Source organism: Lepidochelys olivacea, assembly GCF_965140295.1.
Source record: "Lepidochelys olivacea isolate rLepOli2 genome assembly, chromosome: 1".
NCBI lineage: Eukaryota > Metazoa > Chordata > Testudines > Cheloniidae > Lepidochelys > Lepidochelys olivacea.
The window spans coordinates 38,512,494-38,539,396 of NC_140411.1; the positions used below are offsets into that span (position 1 = coordinate 38,512,494).

The 26,903-nt window shown below is 39.0% G+C and overlaps 1 protein-coding gene across 1 annotated transcript in view; it reads left to right on the forward strand.

Annotated features, from left to right (window-relative positions):
* Positions 1 to 26,903, forward strand: part of CUL5 (cullin 5) — a 74,903-nt gene that overhangs the window by 22,138 nt on the left and 25,862 nt on the right. Inside the window, exons 2-8 of the mRNA XM_084624408.1 lie at positions 11,134 to 11,243; positions 15,315 to 15,414; positions 19,763 to 19,939; positions 22,611 to 22,752; positions 23,261 to 23,406; positions 25,104 to 25,184; positions 26,778 to 26,871. Of these exons, the coding sequence (XP_084480534.1) occupies positions 11,134 to 11,243; positions 15,315 to 15,414; positions 19,763 to 19,939; positions 22,611 to 22,752; positions 23,261 to 23,406; positions 25,104 to 25,184; positions 26,778 to 26,871 (850 nt within the window). The remainder of the gene's footprint in view (positions 1 to 11,133; positions 11,244 to 15,314; positions 15,415 to 19,762; positions 19,940 to 22,610; positions 22,753 to 23,260; positions 23,407 to 25,103; positions 25,185 to 26,777; positions 26,872 to 26,903) is intronic.

The window sequence follows — 26,903 nt, forward strand, 5'->3', positions numbered from 1 at the left end:
TCTTAGAGCTTGGCTGTAGACAATGGATCGTGTGATGTGGTCTGGATGAAAGCTGCAGGCATGTAGGTAAGTATAGCAGTCAGTAGGTTTCTGGTATAGGGTGGTGTTTGTGACCATCACTTATTAGCACTGTAGTGTCTAGGAAGTGGACCTCTTGTGTGGACTGGTCAAGGCTGAGGTTGATGGTAGGGTGGAAATCGTTGAAATCTTGGTGGAATTCCTCAAGGGCCTCCTTCCCATGGGTCCAGATGATGAAGATGTCATCAATGTAGCGCAAGTAGAGTAGGGGTGTGAGGGGACGAGAGCTGAGGAAGCGTTGTTCTAAGTCAGCCATAAAGATGTTGGCATGCTGTGAGGTCATGCGGGTACCCATAGCAGTCCCGCTGACTTGAAAGTATAAATTGTCCCCAAATCTGAAATAGTTTTGTGTGAGGACAAAGTCACAAAGTTCAGCCACCAGGTTTGCCATGATGGTATCGAGGATGCTATTCCTGATGGCTTGTAGTCCATCTTCGTGTGGAATGTTGGTGTAGAGAGCTTCTACATCCATAGTGGCTAGGATGGTTTTTTCTGGAAGATCACTGATGGACTGTAGTTTCCTCAGGAAGTCAGTGGTGTCTTGAAGATAGCTGTGAGTGCTGGTAGCATAGGGCCTGAGGAGAGAGTCTACATAGCCAGATAATCCTGCTGTCAGGGTGTCAGTGCCTGAGATGATGGGACATCCAGAATTCCCAGGTTTATGGATTTTGGGTAGCAGGTAGAATACCGCTATCCTTTCATGTATTTATACCTGCTGCTGTATTTTCACTCCATGTGTCTGGTGAAGAGGATTCTAGCCCACGAAAGCTTATGCCCAAATAAATTTGTTAGTCTCTAAGTTGCCACAAGGACTCCTCATTGTTTTTGCTGATACAGACTAACATGGCTACCACTCTGAAATCTCTCAAATAAATAATTATTTGGCCCTTACACAAGAAATAATCTCTCAGTGCTAACAGTTTTGCCCTGTCTCTAATGTTTCTGGGGGGCTGGAAAGTGGGGAAGATTACTGAGGAGATTGTGACAGTGCCACTCTGGCACATGTGAACTTTTTTTTAACCCCCTTCAGTCTTAGCCCTAGGTATGGTATGGAGACTCTGCTGGGCTTGGTGGTCTATCATTTCCTTCTGGTGATGAACAGAGATCAAACGTCTCTGTTAACTTAGGTCCATCACTTGCTTTTGATCATGTCATCGACCATAGTTGATTGTGTTAACTGTAGAATCTGCCAGGGATAGCCAGAGTAGCACTTGAGTGGCTTGGTTCTTTTCTTTTTGAGAAGAACCAGAGGATAGTATTGTGTGATGGATCATCTGTTTGGAGAACTTTGTCATGGGTGGACTTGTAGGCTTTTATTTTGTCATCTTTCCTTGTTTTGTGTCAAGCTGCTGAGGTGATGTCAGTTTAGGCTGCATTTTCATGAGCATGCTGGATGCTCAGCTCTGTCTTCATCTCATTGGACCTGCATAGTAATGTCATTAGCCATTCCTCATAATATGATCTGAAATCAAATAAAATTCATCTGCAGATACTTACATGTTAGATGGAAGTAAAGCTGTTTAAGTGAGGAAACAACCAGAATTAACTTCTCCAGTCACGTCTACACCTAAAATTTAGGTCAACTTATGTCAGGGGTGTAAAAAAATTCACACCTGTGAGAAACGTTAAGCTGACCGAAGTCCCAGTATAGACACTACTAGGCCGAAGGAAGAATTCTTCCAGTGACCTAGCTACTGCCTCATGTGACAGTGGATTAACTAAGGTTATGGAAAAACCGTTTCCATATGTGTAGCATCTACACTATATTGCACAGCTGTAGCACCATAGCTGTGCCATTGTAGAGTCTGTAGTGTACACAAACTCTCCTCCTTTGAAAGGGTGTATTCCTCTGTGAATATGACTCCCAAATCCCAGAATTCCCGTTGGTCCTGGTAAGAATTCCACAATGCAGTGCAAGAAAAAACCCAGAACGCATAGGCTACTGGTGGAACATTGCACCATGGGAAAATCTGCTCAGACTGCTGTGCGGTTATTTTGAAAAAGCACAGAGCTGTCTGGACACTAATTAACACGGGAAGCAGTCTAAGCGGGCATCAACAAAGTGGCGTGGGTGCATATTTTGGTATAGTTATATTGGAAAAACATATACTGAAGAAACTTTCCTGTATAGACAAGACCAGACTTTTTGGGTTGGTGAATTCTTCTCGGGTAGCCCAGCACTTGTCTCGGCTGCTGGTCAGAGCTTGCCCAAGCAGTATTTAGAGTAAATTTGAAATAATTATTCGTTTCACAGCTGTATATTGTTCTGGATAGCACGAGTAAAAATAGCCAGCCTTGACATTTTCACTTTGCTAATGCTTGTGAAATCTGGGATCTGCAGTAAAGGCATTGGAACTGTCAGTCTGCTGATTCAGGTAGCCTGTACTGGATGGATTCAGAACTGGAAGATTATTTTAGCAACTGTGAAGGCTAGAAACTTTATATAAATATAAGCTTACATCTGTCAGAAATTGTTGGCTTAGTGACCTGATCACCAAGGAACATACTGTGCTTACCATTGGTAAGTGGCTTTTCCAGGGCTTATTCTGCGGGAGGCTGGGAGCAGACTCACCGTTTCAGTCTTCCATTGCTGGGGGCAGGAAAGAGGGAGCAGAGGGGAGTGTCTGCTTCTGTACCCATACACTCTCCGCAGCAAAGAACAGTGTTATATTGATAGTGTCTTTCCTTAGAGCCATCAGTGAAAATTACAAAGCTCTCGTCTGTTTTACTAGTACTCGGAATCATAGGCCTAATACTGTATTCCTCAGGCAAAACCGTTAATTCCCTCCAGTTGTAGTTCTGTCGTCATGTGGAGTACAGAATTGGGCTCTTAAATGGCAATGAAACTCAACACATTTTTGTAAACATCATTCTTTTGCTCTGGAAATTTGTGGCTAGTGAAGATATGGAAGACACAGGGGAAGAAGATCAAAAATAGGCTGGTGAAGAGGAAGAGTGAGAAGGCCTCCCTACCTTTTTGCAGCAGGCAGGAAATGGTAGTAGGGGAGGGGAAGGTTTTTCCGTCTCCTTCTCAGTATCATTGTGGTGTGTGTATGGGAGGACATGAAATGGATCAGATACCGAAAGGTAAAGGGCCATGCCAGCCAGATGTACTCTGGAGCAGAATGAATCTAAGGCTTCAGCAAGGTCCTGGCATTCTGTACCACTTGGGTAATCGGAAGTTCTGCAGTAGCTGTCTGTAAACTAAAAAAAAAAATATTGAAGAATATATATGTGACAACAAATGATACAATCAATGTAATAGCCACCCCTTACATTTAAATAAATTTCTTTATAATTTGTGTTGTTCACACTTTCTTTTGCAGACTTCAGTATTAACACTTTAGCTGCATTGTAGAAATAATCTGGCTATTTCTCCTGAAATTAACATTAGAGACATAATTTTTTTAAAAAAGTTGTTGTTACATTATTATTCTCCACTTCAGTGAATGAATATGAGGTAGTTCTTAACTCTTAGAGCTTCTGTTTCAGGCTGTCTGTAGATTCAGGCAAATAATACTGCAGTCTTCAGGTCACACTTTCATGATTTTCACAACACTGAGAACTGGAAATACTTATTTTAAATGAAAGGCTGGAGTACCATTCTGCCATTTCTGGAGTTCCATTCTTCATCAAAGAGTACAGGGAGCCCTGGTTAAGGGCTATGAGACTCAAGTACTCAAAAGCAGGGTCCAGAGCCATTGCTTTGGTGGGAAGCCCAGTGCTTCTCCTTGTCTCCTGCCCTACTTTCTAGCGGTTGGAAAAGGAAGACAATGCTAGGCTTCTCTGTAAGGTACTGTACTGTGCTTCCAGGTAGAGGGAGTCTCTTTCCTATTGGATTGCAACTGCAGCTGTTTCTCTGTAGTGTACTCTACATGGATCTGTGCTTGACAACCACTTGAAAAGTTCAGCCACTACTTATTATTTGCTTACTTAGCCTAGGCAATATATTCCTTATGTTTAAAACCACGGTGTACACACTACAGCTTACCTCGGTATAAATCGTGTTGCTTGGGTGTGAATAAACAACCCTCCCCCCCCCGCGAGTGATGTCAATTATACCAGTCTAAGCGCCGGTGTGGATAGCGCTTCTGCCACTGACATAGCTACGGCCTCTCCCAGGGGCTGGAGTAATTAAGTCGATGGGAGCGCGCTCTGCCATCGACGTAGAGCGTCTGCACTGGCGGTGTGCTGCAGCAGCACGCCTGCATCAGTGGCGCTGCACAGCTGTTGCCGTGTCTCTAGAAAGCAGGATTCTCGTTTTTGCTCTAGGTTTGGTGTTGATTTAATCTCCTTTCCTATGGACCAGCATGGCAGTTACGATCTATTTTGGCCTTTATGCTAACTTGCCCTAGAGGTGACAGCTGAGGATTGGTGACAGGGAGGTTGTGGAGGACCATTGTATCTGGAATTGCCTCACCTTGTTGTGCCAGGTTTTGAGGACATGGTTCAAGGTTGATTTTATTCATTCAGGTGTTTTCTGGAGGGGGAGTGTAGGGAGATGTTTTGGGCAGAAAGCCCTTTTTGTTGATGAGTTAATTCTAATTGTATGTTACATTTAAAACTGCATTTCATTTTATATATGCTTAAAACTTACAAGATAATCCTAAATCAGATAAATAAATGTAACATGTTTAAATCGTAGTTATATTTCACCATACTTAGCAAAAGAGACTATTCTTATTTATACAGCAAGGTGCAAAGCAGCTGCATTTGTTTATTTTCAAACAAGTCTGAACAGTTGTATTTTCCTGCTTTAAAAAACAAAGTGTATTCCTATCCCTCTCAATTCTTAATGGCTGAACAGGGTTGTCTCCACTTACAAAAAAACCACCTTTGGACTAATATCAAACTTGTGAAGTTTCAGCCCAAAACTAAATCTTTTCAGGAAGTTCTAAGTGCAAGCACAAGTTTATGATGTCTGGCATGGAAAATCTTACTCTATTAAACAATTGGTCTGTCAAATCTGTTATCTTGCTGTGAGAGCAGTAGATCGGGACCAGAAATGCTAACAGAAGTTGAAATCTTGCCATAGGAACAAGAAGATATTAAGCAGGCTACCTGTGATTGCCCAACAGACTTAAGAAAACTGAACCGAAGTAGGAAGAACCAGGCAGTTCATGATTTTCAAAGATACTATGTGGTATTCAAGAAGAGTGTTATCCCTACTTCAGACTAGGATGAGACATTTGATCATTCCAAAAATAATTGGACAATTGATCTGTCAAGCATGGGTCAAATTATTGTCAGATGTCAAAAACGGTGAAATATTTTGAAGTGCTAATTTATTAGAACAGTAACAAAAAGGTCTCCAATGGTCTTAGTCGCAGACAGATACTTATGCCTAATTACAAGAATAACTAGTTAAGTAACTTGTTTTAACTCAGAAAAATGTGAAACAATGAATTTCTAAAAGATGAAAGAAAAAAAGAACAGTTACAAAATAAAATAAATTAAATTAAACAGAAATGGAATAATACATAGCAACAATAAAAGAAAAGTAATTTTAAAATGCACTTATGCTAGATAGGCAACAGGCCAACTCATAATGCATCTTACTTTTCATTATATTTTTCTTTTTTGATTTCAGCTGCTTCATCTATATCATTGTTGTCATCAGATTCATCCATACCCCCTCCTTCCTTTTCATAAGATTAATATTGATTCATCTGCCATTTTCTTTTCTAATCTTAAATTGTGATACACAGTCACTAGCTTCTCAGCACTAGAGGTCTTCCGTCCATTTCTGGATTTTGAATGGATGATTCCCCAAATTGAACAACGTTCTTCCATACATGAAGTAGTACAGATAGTGTTAAAAGAATTTCTGCCACTAGAGCTAGAGTGCAAAATGGACCCCACCCTTTCAATCATGATGAAGTAGCAAGCTGTCTTGATTCAGCTGCTGGGTTTGTACTCCATATTGTTCTACGACTGAACGAGCTGCTTCTCATTTTATAATTTGCTACTTCCATCAGAATTTTGTTTGCTTGGAGATCTTTTAAAATTTGCATCAGTCACTACAAAGTCACAAACTGAATCAAATTCATCAACAGAAAGGTCTTGGTCCTGGGAGCGTGGATCAAGAAGGTAGGCAACATTACATGGAGGTATTTTTTCAGTGCTATTATTTTGGGTATTATCTTTTTCTCTTACACTTTTGTAAGTGGACTGTTCAGTATTCTCACAAATGTTTCTTAACCTTTAGGATCTTATTCTCGGCATCAGACAATGTAGAACGATCATTTTTCTATATTCTGAATGGGTTGAGTTTCGCATCCAAAAGATATCATCATCAAGAATGTCTGTGCGGTTTACTCAGGAGCAACACCCAGCCACCCCTTTTGGAACAGCAGCTGGTTGCAAGAAGGCTGTTAGTATCTGAAGATTTTTGAGACATTTAGTAGATGCCCCTTAAATATGACAGGGCTTACTTAGTGTAGATGAATTGAGTGCTGTACTAAATAATGCTAAAAAATGACTGCTGGTACTTTGGCTTTTAAAAAAAAAGTCAAGAGAGAAAAAACACTGACTTGATGAGAAAGTTGTCAGATATTGAACATAGCTAATGGAAAGCTGCATCACGTGGGTTGCACGTCTGTAACATAAAAGATGTGGTTACTCATTTATCAGTAAAGCCCAAGCAGCTTTCATATTAGCATTATTGTCAGTCACAACCAAAATAACCTTCCATGGACCCAATTTGTTGTTTTTAAACTGGTCAGCAATATATTGGGCTGTGTGGTGGTGCTCAGTTGTGCATTGGAATGGTTAAAATACTGATTGTGACATTATTATGAAGTTGAAAACACCTTCATTGCGAATAGTGCTCCAGCCATCAGACATCATGGATGTGAGGAGCTTGACCAATAAGAATGCCAAATTTTTTTTTTTGGTCCACTTTGGCATTCAGAAAACATTCTGCAAGCCATACTTTGTAAACTGTGTGCAGCTTGTGAAAAAATTCTAGAATATGAGGATTTTAATCTATATGAAATGGTGGATGTATTGCTGGCATAAATACCAATGGTCAAGTTTGTGTTTCTGGTCACGGGACATTCCATGCAAAAATCTCTTGATCCCAATTTGATGGATATCTGAAGGCTTTTCAGGAGTAAGGAGTTTTCAGTGCTGAAGCAGATGGAGTAGTAAAATTCTTATTAGAAGAAATGGAATTAGCTTCACTTTCATTGTCGTTCATATCACTATCTTCAGCAAAAGACTCCATGCTTCACGCTGCTGCTGCCAAAGATGAAATTAGAGAAGAATGCAAAGAAGAAAACAAATTTAGATCCAGACTGGTTTTCCCTTTCTTTTTGTTTGAGTGCAATAATCTAGTTTTGACAATAGGTCGACAAACATCACAAAAATGCAACAAGTGTTTCTCCATTCTGTCTGTGTCACGCTTTCAGAAGAACAGAACTTGCACTTGACTTGAACAGTTTTGCCGTACAAATTATTTTGGCTTTCCTTGACTGTATAATTTATTATGTCACTGTTAATGTCTCACTACTTCTGGAATGCTCTCTAGATTATGAAGTGTATCTCATATTTCAATTATCAGTATCCACTCATTTTGATTTCTAACTTCTGGTATTCCAGAAAATTCCAGCGCATCAAAATGTTTTTGGGCATGTTGCCCCCCTCCGCAGGACCTTTACAGACTCCCAGATCACATGGAGGGGGAGGTAGACAGGCGACTCCTCCTTTCTGCAGCAAATTCAGTAGATTCTTAAGCAGCCTCAGGGGGAGGAACAGAGCAGAAAAGGAGGAGCCTTTATATTCAGTGCAAAGCACAGAAGAAAAATAAGGCATACATGGAATCACAAAAATATTGCCAAAATTCGCACACTTGTCACCGCATTGGTGGCCTAGTACAAATATTGTATGTATATCTTTATTTGTATACTAGAAGATTGCAGCCAATCAAGATGCTCAACTTTCAGATGATTCTCCTTTTGTCCGAAAGGTGACATTAGTATATAAGAGAGACAAGATGGGTCAGGTAATATTTTTTTTATTGAACCACCCACTTTGTCTCGCTAACGTCCTGGGACCAGCACGGCTACAACACCACTGCATACATTCGCATATAGTAAAGTGAATGATAAGATATTTAAGTAGATATGCTAACAGATGGTACCACCATGCTGTCATAAAGTAGGCTGCTGCCTACATCAGGGCATTCTTGCTGGAATACTTGACAATATTTGATCATGGTCAAATAGGCAGTCAGTTGATATTATTTGACTGGTCAATTGGATCAGCTTACTAAGCCTGCTTCAGACTTTCCAAAAGAGTTAAAATTTTATTAGTGGAATTTTGTAGGTTATATTTAAATAAGTTGTAAATTATTGTATCTAATTATGATTATAGACTAAGAAATAGGTTGATAGCACCGGTCATTATTTAAGTGAGTATTTTGGGACATCGGAGAGTTCAACCAAGACCCCATGTCTTCAGCAATTTCCAGGCCACAGAATTTGCTACAGAAGCCAAGTTTGTATTCTTAAAAGAATGTTTTCTATCCCATAAAATTATTTTTTCTGGAAAAAGTGGGGGGCTCTGCTCAGGCAAGTTTACAACATGTACAGTAATTATCCTTTATTGTTTTTTATATCCTTATCCCTCTCCCCCCCCGTCTGTATTTTTGCTAGGGTTCAGTGCATATATAGGAGTTGGATTTTTAAAAGCACCTGAGGTGGTGTAAGAGTTCAGGGTCCCACTGACTTTCAGTGGGACTTATGCTCCTAAATCCCTTAGATGCTTTTGAAAATCCAGATCCTCCAGCATAATGTGGTCATTTGGACTGGACTGCTCACAGATTCTGGCTGCCATGTTGATATGCCTGCCCCTGGAGCATCACCCTGATGGAAGGAGGTTCCTTTGGTATAGAGGCTCCTCCACTTCCTTGTTCTCTCCCCCTTTCCTTGCTGCCAGCGTAGTGTGTAGTCTTAAGGTAGTCTTAAGCAAACAAATACCATAAGAAGCTTGCTGCCTGGACAGCTTCGTTTAAGAGTGAGCTTGTAGAAGCCTAAAGGACAATAACTGGTTAAATGTGAGGGTAGGAAACCATCCTATGGGAACAAAATGTTCCTTTTTTCAAATGAGATTGCAGTGCAGCAAGGACACCCAATCTAAGGAGAAGCGTTCATTACAATATCTGGAAAGATTAAATGTTTTATGAAAGGATAAATGTGCTTGGACAAGCAGAATGGTAAATAGTCAATCTTAATCTTTGCTAAAGAATTTTTGAGCTGGAAGCTCAAAAGAACGGTCATTTCCACTAAATGTTTTAATCTTGGGAATAGTCTGGTTCTGAGGTTCTGAAACTTCATTGCACCGCAACCCTCTTCTGACAAGAAAAATTGCTACATGACCCCAGGAAGTGGGACCGAAGGCTGAGCCCCGCCCGAGGCAGGGGGGCCAAAGTCCGAGGGCTTTAGCACTGGCCAGGGGGCCTGTAACCTGAGCTTTGCCACCCAGGGCTGAAGCCGAAGCCTGAGCCTCGCTACCCAGGGCTGCAGCCCTGGGGCTTCTGCACTGGATGGTGGGGCTTGGGCTTTGCCCTAGGCGGTGAGGCTTTGGCTTCAGCCCTGGGCCCCAGCAAGTCTAATGCCAGCCCTGGTGACCCCATTAAAACAGGGTTGTGACCCACTTTGGGGTCCCAACCCACAGTTTGAGAACTGCTGGTCTGGTTCTTAGAGAAAATGCCATTCTGCACTTTAGCCTTGGTATATGTACTTCATGATAAACAAAGAGATGGCTTTGCAAATAGTATCATGTGCAGCTTATCAGGAAATCTAGATTTTTCTGGCTACTTGGGTCTCCAGGGAACATAGGGGTGATTGCCAGTCTATGAAAATACAATGTATACGAATTTTTGACAGTGAAAGTGATGTAAGCTCCTTAGGGCTGGGGCTGTCTCTGTATGTGTTCATATAGGGCCCAGCACAATGGAGTTCCAATTCTGACGGGGGCCTCTGGACACTACTACAATAACATTAGACAAAATTTAGTTAAATCTAGAGTTAGTTACAACTGTTTTTCACAGACTCCCTAACGTGTGCCTTACAAGAACTGTAGACTTTTTTTAAAAAGTTAGAAAATTGGGGAACTTCAGAATTAAAGTTGCATTTCATGAAGAAGTGCTTCCCTGCATTTATTCACTGGGGAAGCAAGGGTTTGTATGCACATGGATGGTCTGAGTGTGTATTTCCTCTAAAGAGTGTTGAAATTAAAAACGAACATTAGGAAACAATACAGGGCTTTTAGAGTTCAGGTTGTACTTCTTAAATAAGACAGTTGATGTATAGCTTTTTCTAAAAATCATGTATTACATTTTATAGAACATTCTGGGATCACAGCATAATAAACTAGCAGCCATATCTCAAGTGACATATAGAACAAAGTTTATAGTTCAGAATAATTAAAATAAATATGAAACATTCACAACTGGCCATTCTAATATACTAGAATGCATGACCATCATGTGCTCCAAAGACAGTACAGAATCTGTAGGTGTACATGGCATTTTACAAAAAAAAGTCAATTGCTGCCTTGAAAAACTTAGTTAAACTTGAATATTGTAGATATGACCATTCAAATGGAAGGAAATGTGAAAAATCTGTGATGAGATCATAATATTTATTGCACTATAATCCATTGAGGACTGTAATTCTTAGAAGTAATTTTAAATCACAAAATTAAGTTTCTTTTAGGGATTAAACATATGTATTAAGTGTAAATTATTATTTGTAAAAATCTTAAATAGGAAACCTACAGATTTGGAAAATTTTATAACTGTTCTTTTACATCTATTCTGTGAAGTAGGTCATACCTCACAACTCTTAGAATTAAACAAATTTTTGTTTGTTAATTTTACTCAATATTGAGTCTTAATTTGTCTATTTAGCTTCTGGATTTAGTAATCCTTAAATTGAAGTAAAAAGAAATACTAGAAAATGTGGAAGCTCTCAAACTGTCCTAATTGACTTAGAGGTTCATTTTTACTTGATCTGCATTTAAATTATGCTTTTTGTTTCTTCTTTAAAGAATAAAGGTTCACTTCAGTTTGAAGACAAATGGGATTTCATGCGCCCCATTGTTCTGAAGCTGTTACGCCAGGAATCTGTCACAAAACAGCAGTGGTTTGATCTGTTTTCGTAAGTGGTTTTTTTTTTTTTTATTAAACTTCCAGTTCTTGGGTAACAGAATGGAAATAAAACTATAATATTGCTTATAACGTAGAAGTCAGATATAGGAGGGCCATGTAGAAATGGATGCATTCACAAGATAAAAGAGAGAACAAAAAATACTAGTTAATTCCATTTCATTAAATAGTAACACTGACGTGTCTGCTTCTCTTGAGTACGGTTTTGTAGAGTTGGTGTTTTACTGAGACACAGGCCTCCACAGATAGAATACAAAAAACAGCACAGCTTTCTTGCTGTTTTTACAGTTTTGTTCTACCTCAGCTGAAGATGATAGGCGTATTTTGTAACCTCTCGCAAACCTTTCACTCTAATTGGAAATGGGGACTAGATATTTTGTAGTGCTTTGACAGTAAAGTCTGCATATGTGATCAATCACTTCATACAGTATTACTCTGACAATAAATGCATATGACTTACAAGTGGTTTAGCTTGAAGCTGATTGTTGCGTGCCCTTCAAAAATGAAATTATAATGCAATTTCAGTGATATGATTGGAGTAATTGTGTGCTTTTAAACATAACCTTTATGATTTTTTTCCTGACACTGATTGCAGAATTATACTTTTAGCTCTTTTTTTTTATTCCAGTTTTACTACAGTACAAGGAGTAGATAGTAAACCTTTCATTGTATAAATCAGGCCATCTCTGCTCTGTCAGCTGAAGTTAAAAATGACTTACGATAGATCAAAAATTAAGATTGAGCTTGGGGAGGCCCTGTTTTAATTGCAAAGTTCTAAAAGTTGTTGGTTCCAGCAGGGATATCTTACACCAGCTCCTGTAATGGAACATAGGCATCTTCTGACATTCCAGCTACTGGTTCCTTTCTGACCCTGATCAGAGAACAGTGTGGTCTCATATGGATGAGGAGTATTCAGAGATCTAGCCCTTGTCTGCATGGGAAAGTTGCACTGGTTTAACTTTAATATGCTTTTAAGCTGATATAGTTAAACCATGCTTAGACATTCTTAAGCTGAAAAACATCACTTCTCTAAAGAAATGAGTGTGTTTACAGAAGAGTTTGCATCAGTATAACTATATTGATGTAAATCCACTCCTTAGATTATGCAATACAACTTTCCCATGTAGACAAGGCCGTAGTATCCCAAAAGGTAGTAATGAATCAAAGTGATGCTTGACATAGCATGTTTTAGGTGACCCATGATGATGTAACTGAAGGCATAATTTACCTGCAGTATCTTTATTATTAGTGATGAGAGGGAAGGAGCCCAGCTTGACTCTTAACGGCCAGGTTGTTTGCTGGACTGGCAGTGTGTGTGGCCGGGGGGGGAAGGGGGGGAATTATGTTCATGTGGATGGAATTAGTGATGCAATAGTGCCATTTTTGGTTCCTTTTCCTGAGGAGAGCCACACTTTTAAAAGCCACCCATATCATGGAACATTTCTTGACTAAACTGACAAAAGTGCCTCTTGAGGTCCCTGATTTACCTGTAAGCTCAAGTTTCTTACAAGGAAGGTCAATTTCCAGGCAGTAGTGATTCAGCTTGCTGAACAAGTAAGCTTCAAGCTGTAGTGCAGTGATTCAGAAATTTTTTACAGTTGCGACCACATCTTAACAGAGTGTTTCATGTAAAGCTCTCATCTTGCTTAGGATTGGTCAGTGTCAGTGTGGCAATAACAGCAATTGCTTCTAGGTAAAAGTAAAGTTAGAAAAGTATTTAGATGTTTTTAATTTAGTAAGTGTTCCTGGCCCTTTTGAAAGAAAATAAGCCTCCATTTGTTCTTCATTTTACTCTCCCTTTCCTCCCATCTGTTCTTTTCCCCTTATCTCCTACCAGCTGCCTGGACATGCCTCTGTAACCTGGTCCCTTTCTCTCTTACTGTCTGGTTCTTTTCTCCCATTATGTGTTTCCCTACCCCCAGTTCTGTTCTCCCATAATCCTTGCATGTGTTAATGATCTCCCTGCTACCCCCAGTTCCATCCAACTCACAGCTGTCCTTTCCCTGATTCCTTGAATGTATTGCTTGGCTACTTGTTTACCTTCTCCTTTGCTTCCCTGGATGCTCTCTTTCTAAAGAGAGGAGGCACGAGTCCTATTGGCAGCTCTTGGGTTCAAATGGTGGCTGTAATCCCTAAGCATATTCTCCTCATATACAGGAATGGCTTCTAGTGGAGGCTTGCTCCTTTTCTGTTTCCAGCTGCTTCTATAGATGTCAAGGCTCTTTGCAATAACTGGAACTGAGGCTCTTTGCTCACTGGAAATGAGGCCCCAGCACCCTGATTGGTCAGCAGTAACATGTGAGCCACAGTTTTGAGAACTGTTGATTTAGAGAGAGATCCATTTTGTACCATTTCTAGACTCCTTCAGAAGGTGGTGATAATCCCACCTTAATCAGTCAGTCACTCTGCTGATGTTTTCCCATGTCTGCATGCCACTCCTGTTAGTCCTCCTTCAGATGTTTCATGTTAAAAAATCAACTAAAACTTCCTTAAAAGCGATCCAGCTGTTTATTTTGGTACTAAGTGAGTATGTTTTGCTGTTTCCAAAAGAATCATATTTAAAATGTCTGAGTGAATCTGTTAGACTGCAGCATATTGGTGCTTTAAAGCTTGCAACGTCTGCTACATTAGCAAGCTTCTAATCTGTGGCCATCGAGGAGATTTGCAAGATAGTCATACGGAGTTCTTTGAACGCATTCACTAAATGGTATGGTATTGCTTAGATTTGGCCTCTAGATATGAATTAAGACTTGACCTGTCAGTGTTATAAAGCCCCTTCCCAAGAGAGGTTTGACCAAACATTTCTTAAAATATTTCCCAGATAAAATGAAACTACATCCTCTTCCTGTTTTGAGAGGTATCCTATTTCTCTCTACATAAAATCTCTTGGTTAGAGCCCCAAAATTGCCTATAGAGCCCCAAAATTGCCTATTTTCCAATTCAGTGACAAGATTGCTTTTTGCTCTCTGCAGTGCCTACCACAGTGGGTCATGAATCCTGATTGGGGCCTTTAGGACAAAAGTAATACAAATAATTAGTACTAGCTTATGATTCTGCTTGTTGGGACTAGTAGCTTTAGAACAAATTAGCAGTTTTAGAAGTTGGTGTTCCCACCTTGGTTTGCAAAGGAACAGACTCAAGTATCAAGAGTGTTGATACTTACGTGGTGAATATCTTCAGAAAGTAATAAGTGAATGAGTAAATCTTTTTCTTGTCTGAGTACAGTAGAACTTCAGAGTTATGAACACCTCGGGAATGGAGGTTATTCGTAATTCTAAAATTGTAACTCTGAACACAACGTTGTGATTGAAGGACAAAGTATTACTGCAGTTCCTGACTCTATACTGCTTGACTGCCAAATTTCAGTGTTACATCTAATATTATTAAGGCATCATTTTGGGTTTATGAATTTCATTTTTCAGGGTTTATTTTTAGCAATTTTTGCATTTTATGTAGACGTCAATAATTGGGAAGGTTGGGTGCTTTCTCTTTTTATATGCTGTAATGAATAATATATATTGAAAACATTACTCATCATATACAGTAATGAGTAATCTCTCTGTATTGTTTCCTAGTGCACTTTAGCATACTACTGTTTCAAAAGTGCTATGTTAAAGCATACTAGGGAATCTTTAGTGCTTACCAGAAAGCCTACACTAACCAATAAGTATGCAACACTGTTAGTGCTTCAGAAATCACGCCTCCATACACTGAATTACTGCTCCGTGTAGAAAAGCCCTCAAATACAAGTACCCATTTCTGGTGTGCTTTGGATCAACACCTATTATTTATTTGTTGTTTTATTTTTTTTATTAGGGGTGTTTATCAGATAAACCTAAAATTACATGTCAAAATAGTTCATGAATGGCTTTCTAGAAAAGAGGAGGGCATGTGCCCTCATTCATAAACAGTCACTGTATTGGTGGGATTTCCTATTTAGTGCGTGGAATGTACACACGCTTCCTTTGGGGAACTACTTCAGTATAACTGTTTAGACTTTGTACATTTCTGCATTAAATTGTAAGTGTAGTTCTTACTGAAAGATGTATACACTGTTTTCTAGGGATGTGCATGCAGTTTGCCTGTGGGATGACAAAGGTCCAGCAAAAATCCATCAAGCTTTGAAAGAAGACATCCTTGATTTTATTAAACAAGCACAGGCAGTAAGTTCTCAACCTTCAACAATTTACACTGTCCTTTAAAAAATAAAATTATAACTGTAAACCTCTTTGGATCCCAAACATGACTTGTTCCAGTAATTTCTAACACAATGGAAAATTGCCTTTTAGGCATTGGTGGACCTTGTTTTGAATGTCACAACTGTACTAAAAACTTTTTAATAACTGATTCATTTTATTCTGAGTGTTTACTTTGGCCAGAAAGATTAAGTACTTCTCAGTCTGTTCTTGAGAATAAAGAGGTAATGGTTGTTATATACTGTGAGGGAGATTTGGCCATTATTGGATGAACAAAAATATTTATCAGGGAGTCTCCTTGGAAGTATTCCTTCACTCGCTTGCCTCTTTGACTTATAAATAAAAGCACTTACTGCTGAAACTTTGACTTGAGGCAAAGTTAAGCATCGAAGTGGTCTCTTTTTTGTATGATTAGAGAAAGAGCTGGAAAAGGAACAATAAACCCCCTTTTCTAGTTCCACTTTTTATTGCCTAGAAAATTCATTTCTGGGGATGTGATCTGCAAGCTGTCTAGCTTGCTACAGAAATAGCTAGAATATTCTAAATTTAGCCATCAGTAAAGAGACCTTTAATCTGATCTCCATCTTTTTTGATAGGCATTAAAGATACTTTAAATATTTTTCAAAAATTACTAATATTTGTTTGACTGTTAGCTGTCAGATTGATAAAGCCAGAATTTGTGTTATATAAGAAAATGTCTGGAAATAAAGATTAACTCTTAAAAGCAAGGAAGTTCTTTAATTGTTTTAGCTGGCTTCAATACTACACTAGCATATTCATGGTTTTGGTTAAGAAATGGTCAAATGTATAGTCTTCTGACAGAATATTAGTGAGGTACCAGCTTTACAAGCTCCATAGGCTATTTGTATTTCAGTAGCTTTAGTCTACTGTTGACTTGACACCTGGTTTTGGGAGTTTATTCTAAATTAAAATACATATGAAATAGTGTTGTAGTGTGCTCATAAGAGTTTTTGTAGAGAGTGAAAGATGTGCAAAGACAAAAATTTGGAAAAGTAAAATAAATCTAAATGTGTTCCTAGAAACTCAGAAAGGGTCTTTTACTCAAACAAAGCCCTTTCTTTTCTAGGCCCAGATACAGCAGACTTATCCCTATCTGGCAAAGCTCTTACACATGCTGATGTCCCTTTGACTTTATTGGTACTTAAGTACTTGATTACGTTCTTCGTTGAATTGGGGCCATAGGCATGATCTGTAATGGTTGCTGTTTTCGTAAGCTTATGTTTATGCAGTGTCTAGCCCAGGGGTCTCAAACATGCCGATGCAGCCCGCCCGAGTTACTTCCTGTGGCCGCCAAACTCCCCGCTCCCCCCCCCCCGAGTTATTTTCTGTGGCCGCTAAGCTCTCTGCCTCACTCCCCCGTGCGCTGCTCCCTGCTCCCCTACCTACCTCCAGGCAGTTCCCGCCGCCAAACAGGTGTTTGGCTGCTTAGCGGTTTCTGGGAGGGAGGGGAGAAGAGGCGGGGATTTGGGGAAGGGATTGGAATAGGGGCGGGGAGGGGGCAGAGTTGGGGTGGGGACTTGGGGGAAGGAGTTTGAATGGGGACAGGGAAGGGGTGGGAAGAGGCGGAGCAGGGGTGGAGTGGGGGCGTAGCCCAGTGCAGGGGCAGGCTTTAACAAAAGTAAATCTAGCTAAGTGCGTGTTTTGTCCTTTGAGTGAGGTGCATTACTGAGTGTGTATATTTTATTAAAACCGCCTGGAAATGACTTCGTCGAAAAAAAGAACACTCATGGAAGAAAAGAGAGTTTTCCAAGACAAATGGGAGAATTTATATTTTTTCCACAGAGGTAAAAGATAAAATTCAATGCCTTATTTGTCAGCAAACGATTGCTGTTCCCAAGGAGTATAATGTGCGTCAGCACTACGACACGATGCACCGTGAAAACTATGATGCATTCACCGGAAAAATCCGAGAGGAAAAAGTTCAGCAACTTAAAGCAGTATTTGCCAAGCAAAGAAATTTCTTTTCGGGGATTAATAAGACTAGCGAAGATTCAGTAAGAGTAAGTTTTGTGGTAAGCGAAATGATAGCTAAATCATTGCAACCTTTTACAGAAGGCCTATTCGTAAAAGAATGTCTTATGAAGGCCAGCGAAATTTTATATCCTGATAGGAAGAAAGTTTTTGAAGGCATAAGCTTGTCTGCCAGTACAGTTGCCTGCAGGATAACGGATATAGCAGATAATGTGCAAAAACAATGGATTCAAATGGCAAAAGACTTCGAAGCATTTTCAATTGCTCTTGATGAGAGTACAGATGTATCAGATACCTCACAGAGTGCAGTGTTCAATAGAGGTGTGGAATTCAATTGGAATATATCTGAAGAATTGCTAGACTTAATGCCACTGAAGGGTACCACAATGGGACGTGACATATTTCAAGGACTGGAAGAGTGCATTGAAAAAGTGGCGCTGCCATGGAACAAACTCATATCTTTGGCTACGGATGGTGCGCCATCAGTGTGCTCTGAAAACGTTGGCGTGGTTGGATTATTGAAGACCAAACGGAGCAGCCTCAATATACCAGGAATTAGCTTCACCAGTATACATTGTATTTTGTACCAAGAAGCCCTGTGTAGTAAAAGTCTACAAATGAAGGAAATTATGGATGTAGTTGTTAAAACTGTTAATTTTATACGTGCACGAGGGCTCAATCACAGACAGTTCACTTCTTTTCTAGCAAGTATGGACAGTGAATATGGGGAACTTCTGTATCACACTCAAGTTAGATGGCTGAGTTGTGGAAATGTTTTGAAGCGTTTTTTTTCCACTTAGTGGAGATTGATTCCTTCATGAAAACGAAAAACAAGGAGGTTCCACAGCTTGCTGATTCCACTTTCATCTGCAACCTTGCTTTTCTAACAGATGTAACTGATCTCCTGAATGCGCTGAACTTGAAGCTTCTGGGTAGAAAACAGGTGATAACACAGATGTATGACAGTGTTAAGTCATTCAAAGTCAAGCTTACTTTGTGGGGGAAACAACTGACTGCTAACAATTTGGTCCATTTCTCGACTCTGAATTCCTTAGGAAAAGTTGAACCCAAATCCTTGAAAGAATATGCAAATACTTCTAACTTACACAAACAGTTTGATGTGCAGTTTAAAGATTTCAAGGCACTTGAACCACATTTTCAACTTTTTTCCACACTATTTGCTGTTGAAATTGACAATGTTGCAGAGGAAATGCAGATGGAATTAGTAAAGCTTCAGTGTGATACCATTTTGAAGCAGAAGTATACAGATGTTGGAATTCCAGAATTCTACAGGTTTCTTCCACAAGAAAGATTTCCCATGTTATTCTCTGCTTCCACAAAGATAATGGCAATGTTTGGAAGTACATATATATGTGAACAGTTTTTCTCTTCCATGAAGATTAACAAATCTGTGTTAAGGTCAAGGCTCACTGATGAAAGTTTGAAAGCAACACTGAGATTGGTTTTGTCTCAGGATATCAAACCTAATATTGATGCTCTGGTTGATGCAAAACGTTGCCAGCTAAGTGGCCAAAAATGAAATGGCTGTCAAAATTAGCCCTGACTTTTCACATCACAGTTAAAGAAGTTAATAAAAAAAGTTAATAAATTAACTTTTAATAGCATACTATATTTTAATACTACTATATTACTCTGCATTTTTTCTGCCTACCTCCAGGCGCTTCCTGCTGCCAAAGAGCTGCTGGCGGCGCTTAGTGCTTTCCAGGAGGGAGGGGGGAGGAGCGGGGAGCCACATGCTCAGGGGAGAAGATTGGAGAAGAGGAGGGGCAGGGCAGGGCCTCATGGAAGGGGTGGAGTGGGAGCAGGCCCGGGGGAAGCAAGAGGGTGGCGGCCCTCAAGCCAATGCACTAGTCCTCATGTGGCCCTCGTGGTCATTTGAGTTTGAGACCCCTGGTCTAGCCCATTATGCCCAAATTGATTGTCCTAGTGCAGCATAAATGTTAAAAGTTCAGGTGTCTAAAGCCAGATCAGTAGATCGCACTGAATTCGACTTTCTACTGCATGTAAGGTAGAAAATAGTCCTTGTGAAACTTTCCTGTGTAGACTGGCTATACTGATATGTCCCCCATGTGGACATTTATTCTGGTGTAAGAATAAATAAAACCAAGAAAAGCCAAACCTCTTCACAGGCAACATAACCTAACCCAAAAAAGCCATTCTTATACCAGAGTGGTTACATGGGGGATTATATCATTTTAAATTCAAATCTTAGGTTATAACAAAAATACTTGTACCATGTAGATAAAGCCATATGTTGTTTATGTAAAAACTTATTTACAAATGAGCTGCTCTTTTCTTTCAGAGAGTACTGAGTCATCAAGATGATACAGCTTTACTAAAAGCATACATAGTAGAATGGCGTAAATTCTTTACACAGTGTGATATCTTGCCCAAACCATTTTGTCAACTAGAAATTACTTTAATGGGTAAGCAGGGCAGCAACAAGAAATCCAATGTAGAAGACAGTATTGTTCGAAAGGTAAGTGACACTTTCTGATCAGAGTTTTGTAACAGAACATAAAAGATTTAGTGTTTTATAGTATTGATGCATTCCACAGCTGAAAGATGAAATTGCACTAACCTCACAGTATTGGAGGAGTATCACTTTGCTTAAATCACCTTGCAACTTTTACTCCTCTTCCCATAATTTTCCTCTGCCACTTACCGAATATTGCCCTAACTCTGACAATTTCCTTCCTCTGTTCAGAGCAGCTCCCTGTGTTTTAAAATAGTTGTAGATCTCTGTAAAACAATTTATTTAACAAAAAATACTTCTGATCTTGCTCCCTTTGCAGTCTGAGATACAGGAGGTCAATGAGCTTACATTTACTGGACCATTAAGGAGTAGTAATGACATGTTACAGATGAAGCTCTAGTCAGTACTTAGCAAGGAGCCGGACAGCTGTAACTAAGGGCACTTAAAGGGGCTATTCAAGGGCAATCCCTCGTGCTCCATGTAGAACACTTCCCCACCCTTTGGGAAGGAATGGAATTTATACTTTTAAATAGCATGGAATTTGCTGTGACAATCAGATACAAAAACTGCACAGAATTACAAAAGGGAGCTTTTTTTGTTGCTCAAGATAATGCTGATCATGTTTTCTAAGCATCTATTAACTTGTTTCCCTGGAATTCCTATTGATTTTTTTAATGCAATTTAAAAAGTGTGCTGAGGTAAAGAGCTAAAAATATTGAAAAACAGTCTTTGCTGAAAAGAAACACATCTTCCTCATCTCCATTACTGATAAATCTCTGAGCCAATATTATTGTTACTTTGAAAATTGTAAGTTGGAAGACTGCTTTTTGGAATGCTTGAATTATGATCATGCATTTTAGAGCTCTAAAAAATGAACCATTTTGTTTTGAGTAGCAGCCCAAAAATTTCACTATCCTGTGGCTTTTAAATTAAATTTTGTTTGGACATGTTTTGCTAAAGTCTCAGATAAGTGGTATACCTACTGTATATCTTACTGTTATTATAAATCCTTTAGAGTTGGTTGTTAAGACAGTGTGATGAGCTCACGTTGAGAATCCCTAGCTTTGCTGGCTTCCAGGTGTTAAAAAATGAGTATTTATTCATTTTGAGTGTGAGATTCCTCTCCAGTTCCAAGAGGTGACCGTCACAGTGTCATGGTAAAGTTCACAAGTTGTTCTTGAATAAATTCTTCTACATCAAAATACAAAGTTAAGTATTTCACCTACCTACTCTGAAGTGAAATTTTAAAAGAAAAGCAACTGTAATGTATACATTTACTCTCTATTTTGACACCTTCATTTTAAATTTCCTTTTAAATATGAAAGGAGAGCTAAACAAAAGAAACACAACTTAAGAAAATTCTTTATTTTAATGACACTCAAAAATTAGCTGCTGTCTTCTGAGCATTAATTCAGTTCCAACATGTCCGAGTCTAGCATGTTTAAGAACACTGACGTTAAATCAGGGCAGAGTGTGGTTTCATGGAGAGGCTCAGGCTAAAGGGTGTCTTATGTTCCTTAACTTTTCCAAACACTCATCTGCATTTCATTAGATACCCACTATAATAAATTATATGATGCACAGAAGTGGAAATTTTTATCTTTACTAAACTTGTCAAAAAAACTAGGCTCCTAGAAATCACTATTGGAATCACTGAAAGATAAGACTGTTCACAATCATCCTTCAGAAACAAAGTTAATTCAATACATTTTACACTGATGACAGTGAAAAACAAAACTGGACTCTCAAGTAAGTAGTTGGTGCACTTAAAAGCTTGAGACCATAGCAATTAATATAAAGCACAGAGATACTAGACATTAACAAAGTCAGAGCTTAAAATATGATACTTTAGGTATTCTGTGTGGCAGAAAGAGGAGAACCAGGATTTATAAGGAAAGGTTATTACAGACATTTTAACTTTAAAATGACCAATATGTCATTTACATACATGCTTCTTAGTTGTAGAATTTTTGAACGGCTGGCAGTGCTTGGCTCTGTATAAATGTGGCTTCCACCAGGGAGCTTTCAGTGTTGTTCAGATGCAACACATTGGTCTGACTTTGAGGTGTGTTACCAAAATCTTAAGAGGTCTTGGTGCTTACCAGAACCAGCTGAAGAGACAGTCATCCAATAAAAGTAATGAGACCCTTATCTAGCAGTAACTCTTTTTAAATGGGGACTACAGCATTGACTGAAACTGCTAATTGCAATATCTGTGTAACTCACTGATTATTTTTACGTTGTACTCACAGAAACAAGTGATCACATGGCATTGGATGCTAATAGCTTAATCTGTTATGAAAATCTAAGGCAATCCAACAATTATTTACTTTTTTTACATACCCTTTGCTCACTTACTAATGGCTATTTTATCTTAATTTTTCTACGTAAGCCTTTGAGTCTGCCAGCTGCTGGACCACTATTTGATATTAGCTCTAAAGTTAACTGCTTTGTATTGGGAGACCTGTTACGTCCTTTAGTATGTCAGTGTGCACTTAGGGAACTTCTGGTGCACATCAGCAGGGTTCACATAGACAATTAGTGCATGGCATGGTTGAGTTCTCCAGATTTACGCCCTAGCTTGCTGTGCAGTAAGTGCTCATGTAGACATGCCCTTAATTTGAAGTTCTGCCCATCCCTTTCTCACTGACTTTTTTTCTTCCTTGTTATTTAGCTCATGCTAGATACTTGGAATGAGTCCATATTTTCAAATATAAAGAATCGACTTCAGGACAGTGCAATGAAGCTGGTCCATGCTGAAAGACTAGGAGAAGCTTTTGACTCTCAACTTGTTATTGGAGTTAGAGAATCATATGGTATGTCTTATACAGTGTGATCTCAGCTGCATGTTCCTTTCTAGTTCACAGACTTTCATAACATGCCTTCAACTAGATGTTGACAAAGGAGGTATGGTTGGAATGATCGTTATAATGTTTTTGTATTGATTATCAGTGGGGTAAATGCACTTGCCAATGGCAAGTAATAAACTTTTCACTGGCAGATGGGTCTGCTCACCAATTTCTGCAAAATTGAAACGTACATTTTAAAAATAATAGTTTTATCCCTTAACGTTGCAAAGAGACCCTTCTGAATATGACACCTGGCAGTGTAGTCCCAGTCCTAGAGGTTGGGCTCCAGCCTGAGCCTAAAAGTCTACATAGCAATGTAGAATTGACTGGCATGGGTCAGCTGCAGGTTTTTCTTTGCTGTGTAGACATACCTCAGTATCTTCAAAAGAAAAATTTTGCAAGAGAAATAATTGTTTTTTAGTCGCGTTCAAAGCGCTGAAAACTAGAATAAGATCTAAGTTTTTTCTCTTTACAGTTAACCTTTGTTCTAATCCTGAAGATAAACTTCAGATTTATCGGGATAACTTTGAGAAGGCATATTTGGATTCAACAGAGAGATTTTATAGAACACAAGCCCCTTCTTATTTACAACAAAATGGAGTACAGAATTATATGAAATATGTAAGTATAAAGTAGGGCTGTCAAGCGACTAAAAAATTAATCGTGATTAATCACGTAATTAAACAATAATAAAATACCATTTATTTAAATATTTTTGGGTGTTTTCTGCATTTTCAAATATATTCATTTCAATTACAACAAAGTGTACAGTGCTCACTTTATATTTATTCTTATTACAAATATTTGCACTGTAAAAAACAAAAGAAATAGTATTTTTCAATTCAGCTAATACAAGTACTATAGTGCAATCTCTTTATCATGAAAGTTGAACTTACAAATGTAGAATTATGTGCAAAAAGATAACTGCATTCAAAAACAAAATCATGTAAAACTTTAGCGCCTACAAGCCCACTGAGTCCTATTTCTTGTTCTGCCAATCGCCCAGACAAACAAGTTTCCTTTATATTTAAAGGAGATAATGCTACCCGCTTCTTTTGCACAATGCTATCTGAAAATGAGAACAGGTGTTCTCATGGCACTGTTGTCGTCAGTGTCACAAGATATTTATGTGCCAAATGCGCTAACGAGTCATATGTCCCTTCATGCTTCAACCACTATTCCAGAGGACATTCGTCCATGCTGATGACAGGTTCTGTTCGATAACAATCCAAAGCAGAGCAGACAGATGCATGTTCATTTTCATCATCTGAGTCAGAAGCCACCAGCAGAAGGTTGATTTTCTTTTTTGGTTGTTCGGGTTTTGTAGTTTCCACATCTGTGTGTTGCTCTTTTAAGACTTCTGTAAGCATGCTCCACACCTCACCCTTCTCAGATTTTTGACGGCACTTCAGATTCTTAAACCTTGGATCGAGTGCTGTAGTTATTTTTAGAAATCTCACATAGGTACCTTCTTTGCATTTTGTCAGATCTGCTGTTAAATGTTATTAAAACGAACATGTGCTGGGCCATCATCTGAGACTGCTATAACATGAAATATATGGCATAATGCAGGTAAAACAGAACAGGAGACATACAATTCTTCCCCAAGGAGTTCAGTCACAAATTTAATTCACGCATTATTTTTTTAAATGAGCATCATCAACATGGAAGCATGTCCTCTGGAATGGTGGCCGAAGCATGAAGGGGCATACAAATGTTTAGCATATCTGGCACGTAAATACCTTGCAACGCTGGCTACAAAAGTGCCAAGCGAATGCCTGTTCTCACTTTCATGCGAGCTTGTAAGAACAGGCAGCAGTATCTCCCATCAATGTAAACAAACTTGTTTGTCTTAGCGATTGGCTGAACAAGAAGTAGGACTGAGTGGACTTGTAGGCTCTAAAGGTTTGTATTTTGTTTTTGAGTTAAGTAACAAAAGAAACCTACATTTGTAAGTTGCACTTTCACAATAAAGAGATTGCACAACAGTAGGAGGTGAACTGAAAAATACTGTTTCTTTTGTTTATCGTTTTTACCATGCAAATATTTGTAATAAATATAAAGTGAGCACTGTACACTTAGTATTCTGCATTGTAATAGAAATCAATATATTTGAAAATGTAGAAAAACATCAAAAATATTTAATAAATTTCAATTGGTATTCTATTGTTTAACAGTGCGATTAATAATTAATTTTTTTGAATTAATCGTGTGAGTTAACTGCGATTAATCAACAGCCCTAGTATAATGTGATAACATGTGATAACTGTTCTGTTGTTGTTAGTACTTAAAATGATTGCTGTTCTGCTTCTGCACAGGCAGATGCTAAATTAAAGGAAGAAGAGAAAAGAGCATTAAGGTATCTAGAGACAAGGCGCGAATGTAACTCTGTAGAAGCGGTAAGTTTAAAAACTTAGTTGTATATTTAGTAAAATCATGTGCAGTATTTCAATAGTAGTAAAGGTTTCTGATGTCAGTTTTGATCATAATTTGTCTTGCATTATTTTATTCTGACTGTAATTGCAGTCAGAAGATCTGACCTGCTAGAAGCCTTATTTTTTTTTAAATCCACTATTAGTTTTACTTATTTAAAAAAAATTTAAAAAAAAAAATCCGTAGGCCCTACTTCAAAGGTCTCCAAAATGTGGGGTGTGCCCCCCTAGGGGGGCGTGGAGAAACATTCTGGAGGGCATTGTGTGCCTGGGCCAGCCCCCACAGAGGGCTGGGGGAGAGCGCGACCCAGCTCTGCTTCTGGCCCTCACCCCGCCTGCCAGCCGGCCCCACACCTCAGCCAAGACTCCTCTCCCAGCCCCACTCCGAGCTGTGGCCACAGTCTCAGTCTCCGTACCCCTGTCTGTGGCCCCCCACCCAGAGCCACGGCCTCACTCCCAGCCCTGGAGTGGGGGGGCGTGGACAAAGGTAAGGGGGAGCGTGAAGTAAAAAGTTTGAGGACCACTGCCCTACTTTGTAGTTTGGAATCTTACTAAACATTCTGTGGAAAATACAGTAAAAGGACATAGTTTTTAACTTCTAACCCTCCTGTTTTAGATTCAGTACGGATTGGGTTTGCCTTTTTTTAAATGTAAGCTAGTACAATTTATGTGGATTAGAGTGACTTGGGAAGTAGGTAGGCAATCATAGGAGGTAAAAGGTTATTCAGTGCCATTTTACAATATCTGGAAAAGTTCACTGTTTATCACATGAAAATCCCCAAACACTTCACAACTGATAAAATGACTAAATTTCCTCCCTCCATAACTGAAATGTAACCATCTCTGGTGTGAAGTACATCAACAGTTTACCAATGCTCACCAAACAGCCTAAGAAGGAAAGTGAAAAAATACTTTAAGTGCAGCAAGAAGCAATTTGTAATTGCCTGTGCTGAAATTTGTTCAGCACACAAGGCTATTTTAAACAAACGTCCTAGAATCTGTGGTGCTCAGGATTTGTTTGGTTGCATTCTGCATTACATCATAAGTGGGGCATCCCTTGCTAAGGTGAATGGTAAGCAGTATATAAAATTGTCTCATCTGCCAATCCCTTGAGTGTAGAAATAATTTCTGTGCTAGAATTGTCATTAGGCCCTTGTTCAAAGCAAACTAAGTCAGGTCAGGTAGGGTACACTGGAGTGAGAACTATTCTTGGCTGATGGAAGTGTACTTGGAAACTAAGCAGGGTAGTTACTGTTCCAGAACTGATACTCCCTTGTGAGGAAGAGGCCACAGAAATATTAAACTATTTTATGAGAGAAACTACTATATTTCCAATTTTACATGCTTTAAAGAAAAACATCTATGAACTGAAGTATAGACTTTGTTTCATAGTGTCATAACTTCTGCATTAAGTACAGCCTATGAGCATGAAACATTTTACTGAGCTGTAGTGCATGAGGAAAGGCTAGTATTTATATTGAACATGAACTTGAGAGAGACAGAACAAACTGGCGCTCAAAGGATTGTAATAAGCTAACTATATTTCTTAATACATTTCAGCTTATGGAGTGCTGTGTGAATGCTCTAGTGACATCATTTAAAGAAACTATTTTAGCTGAATGCCAAGGCATGATCAAACGAAATGAAACAGAAAGTAAGTGAAGCTTAAAAAATATTGCAGCATGA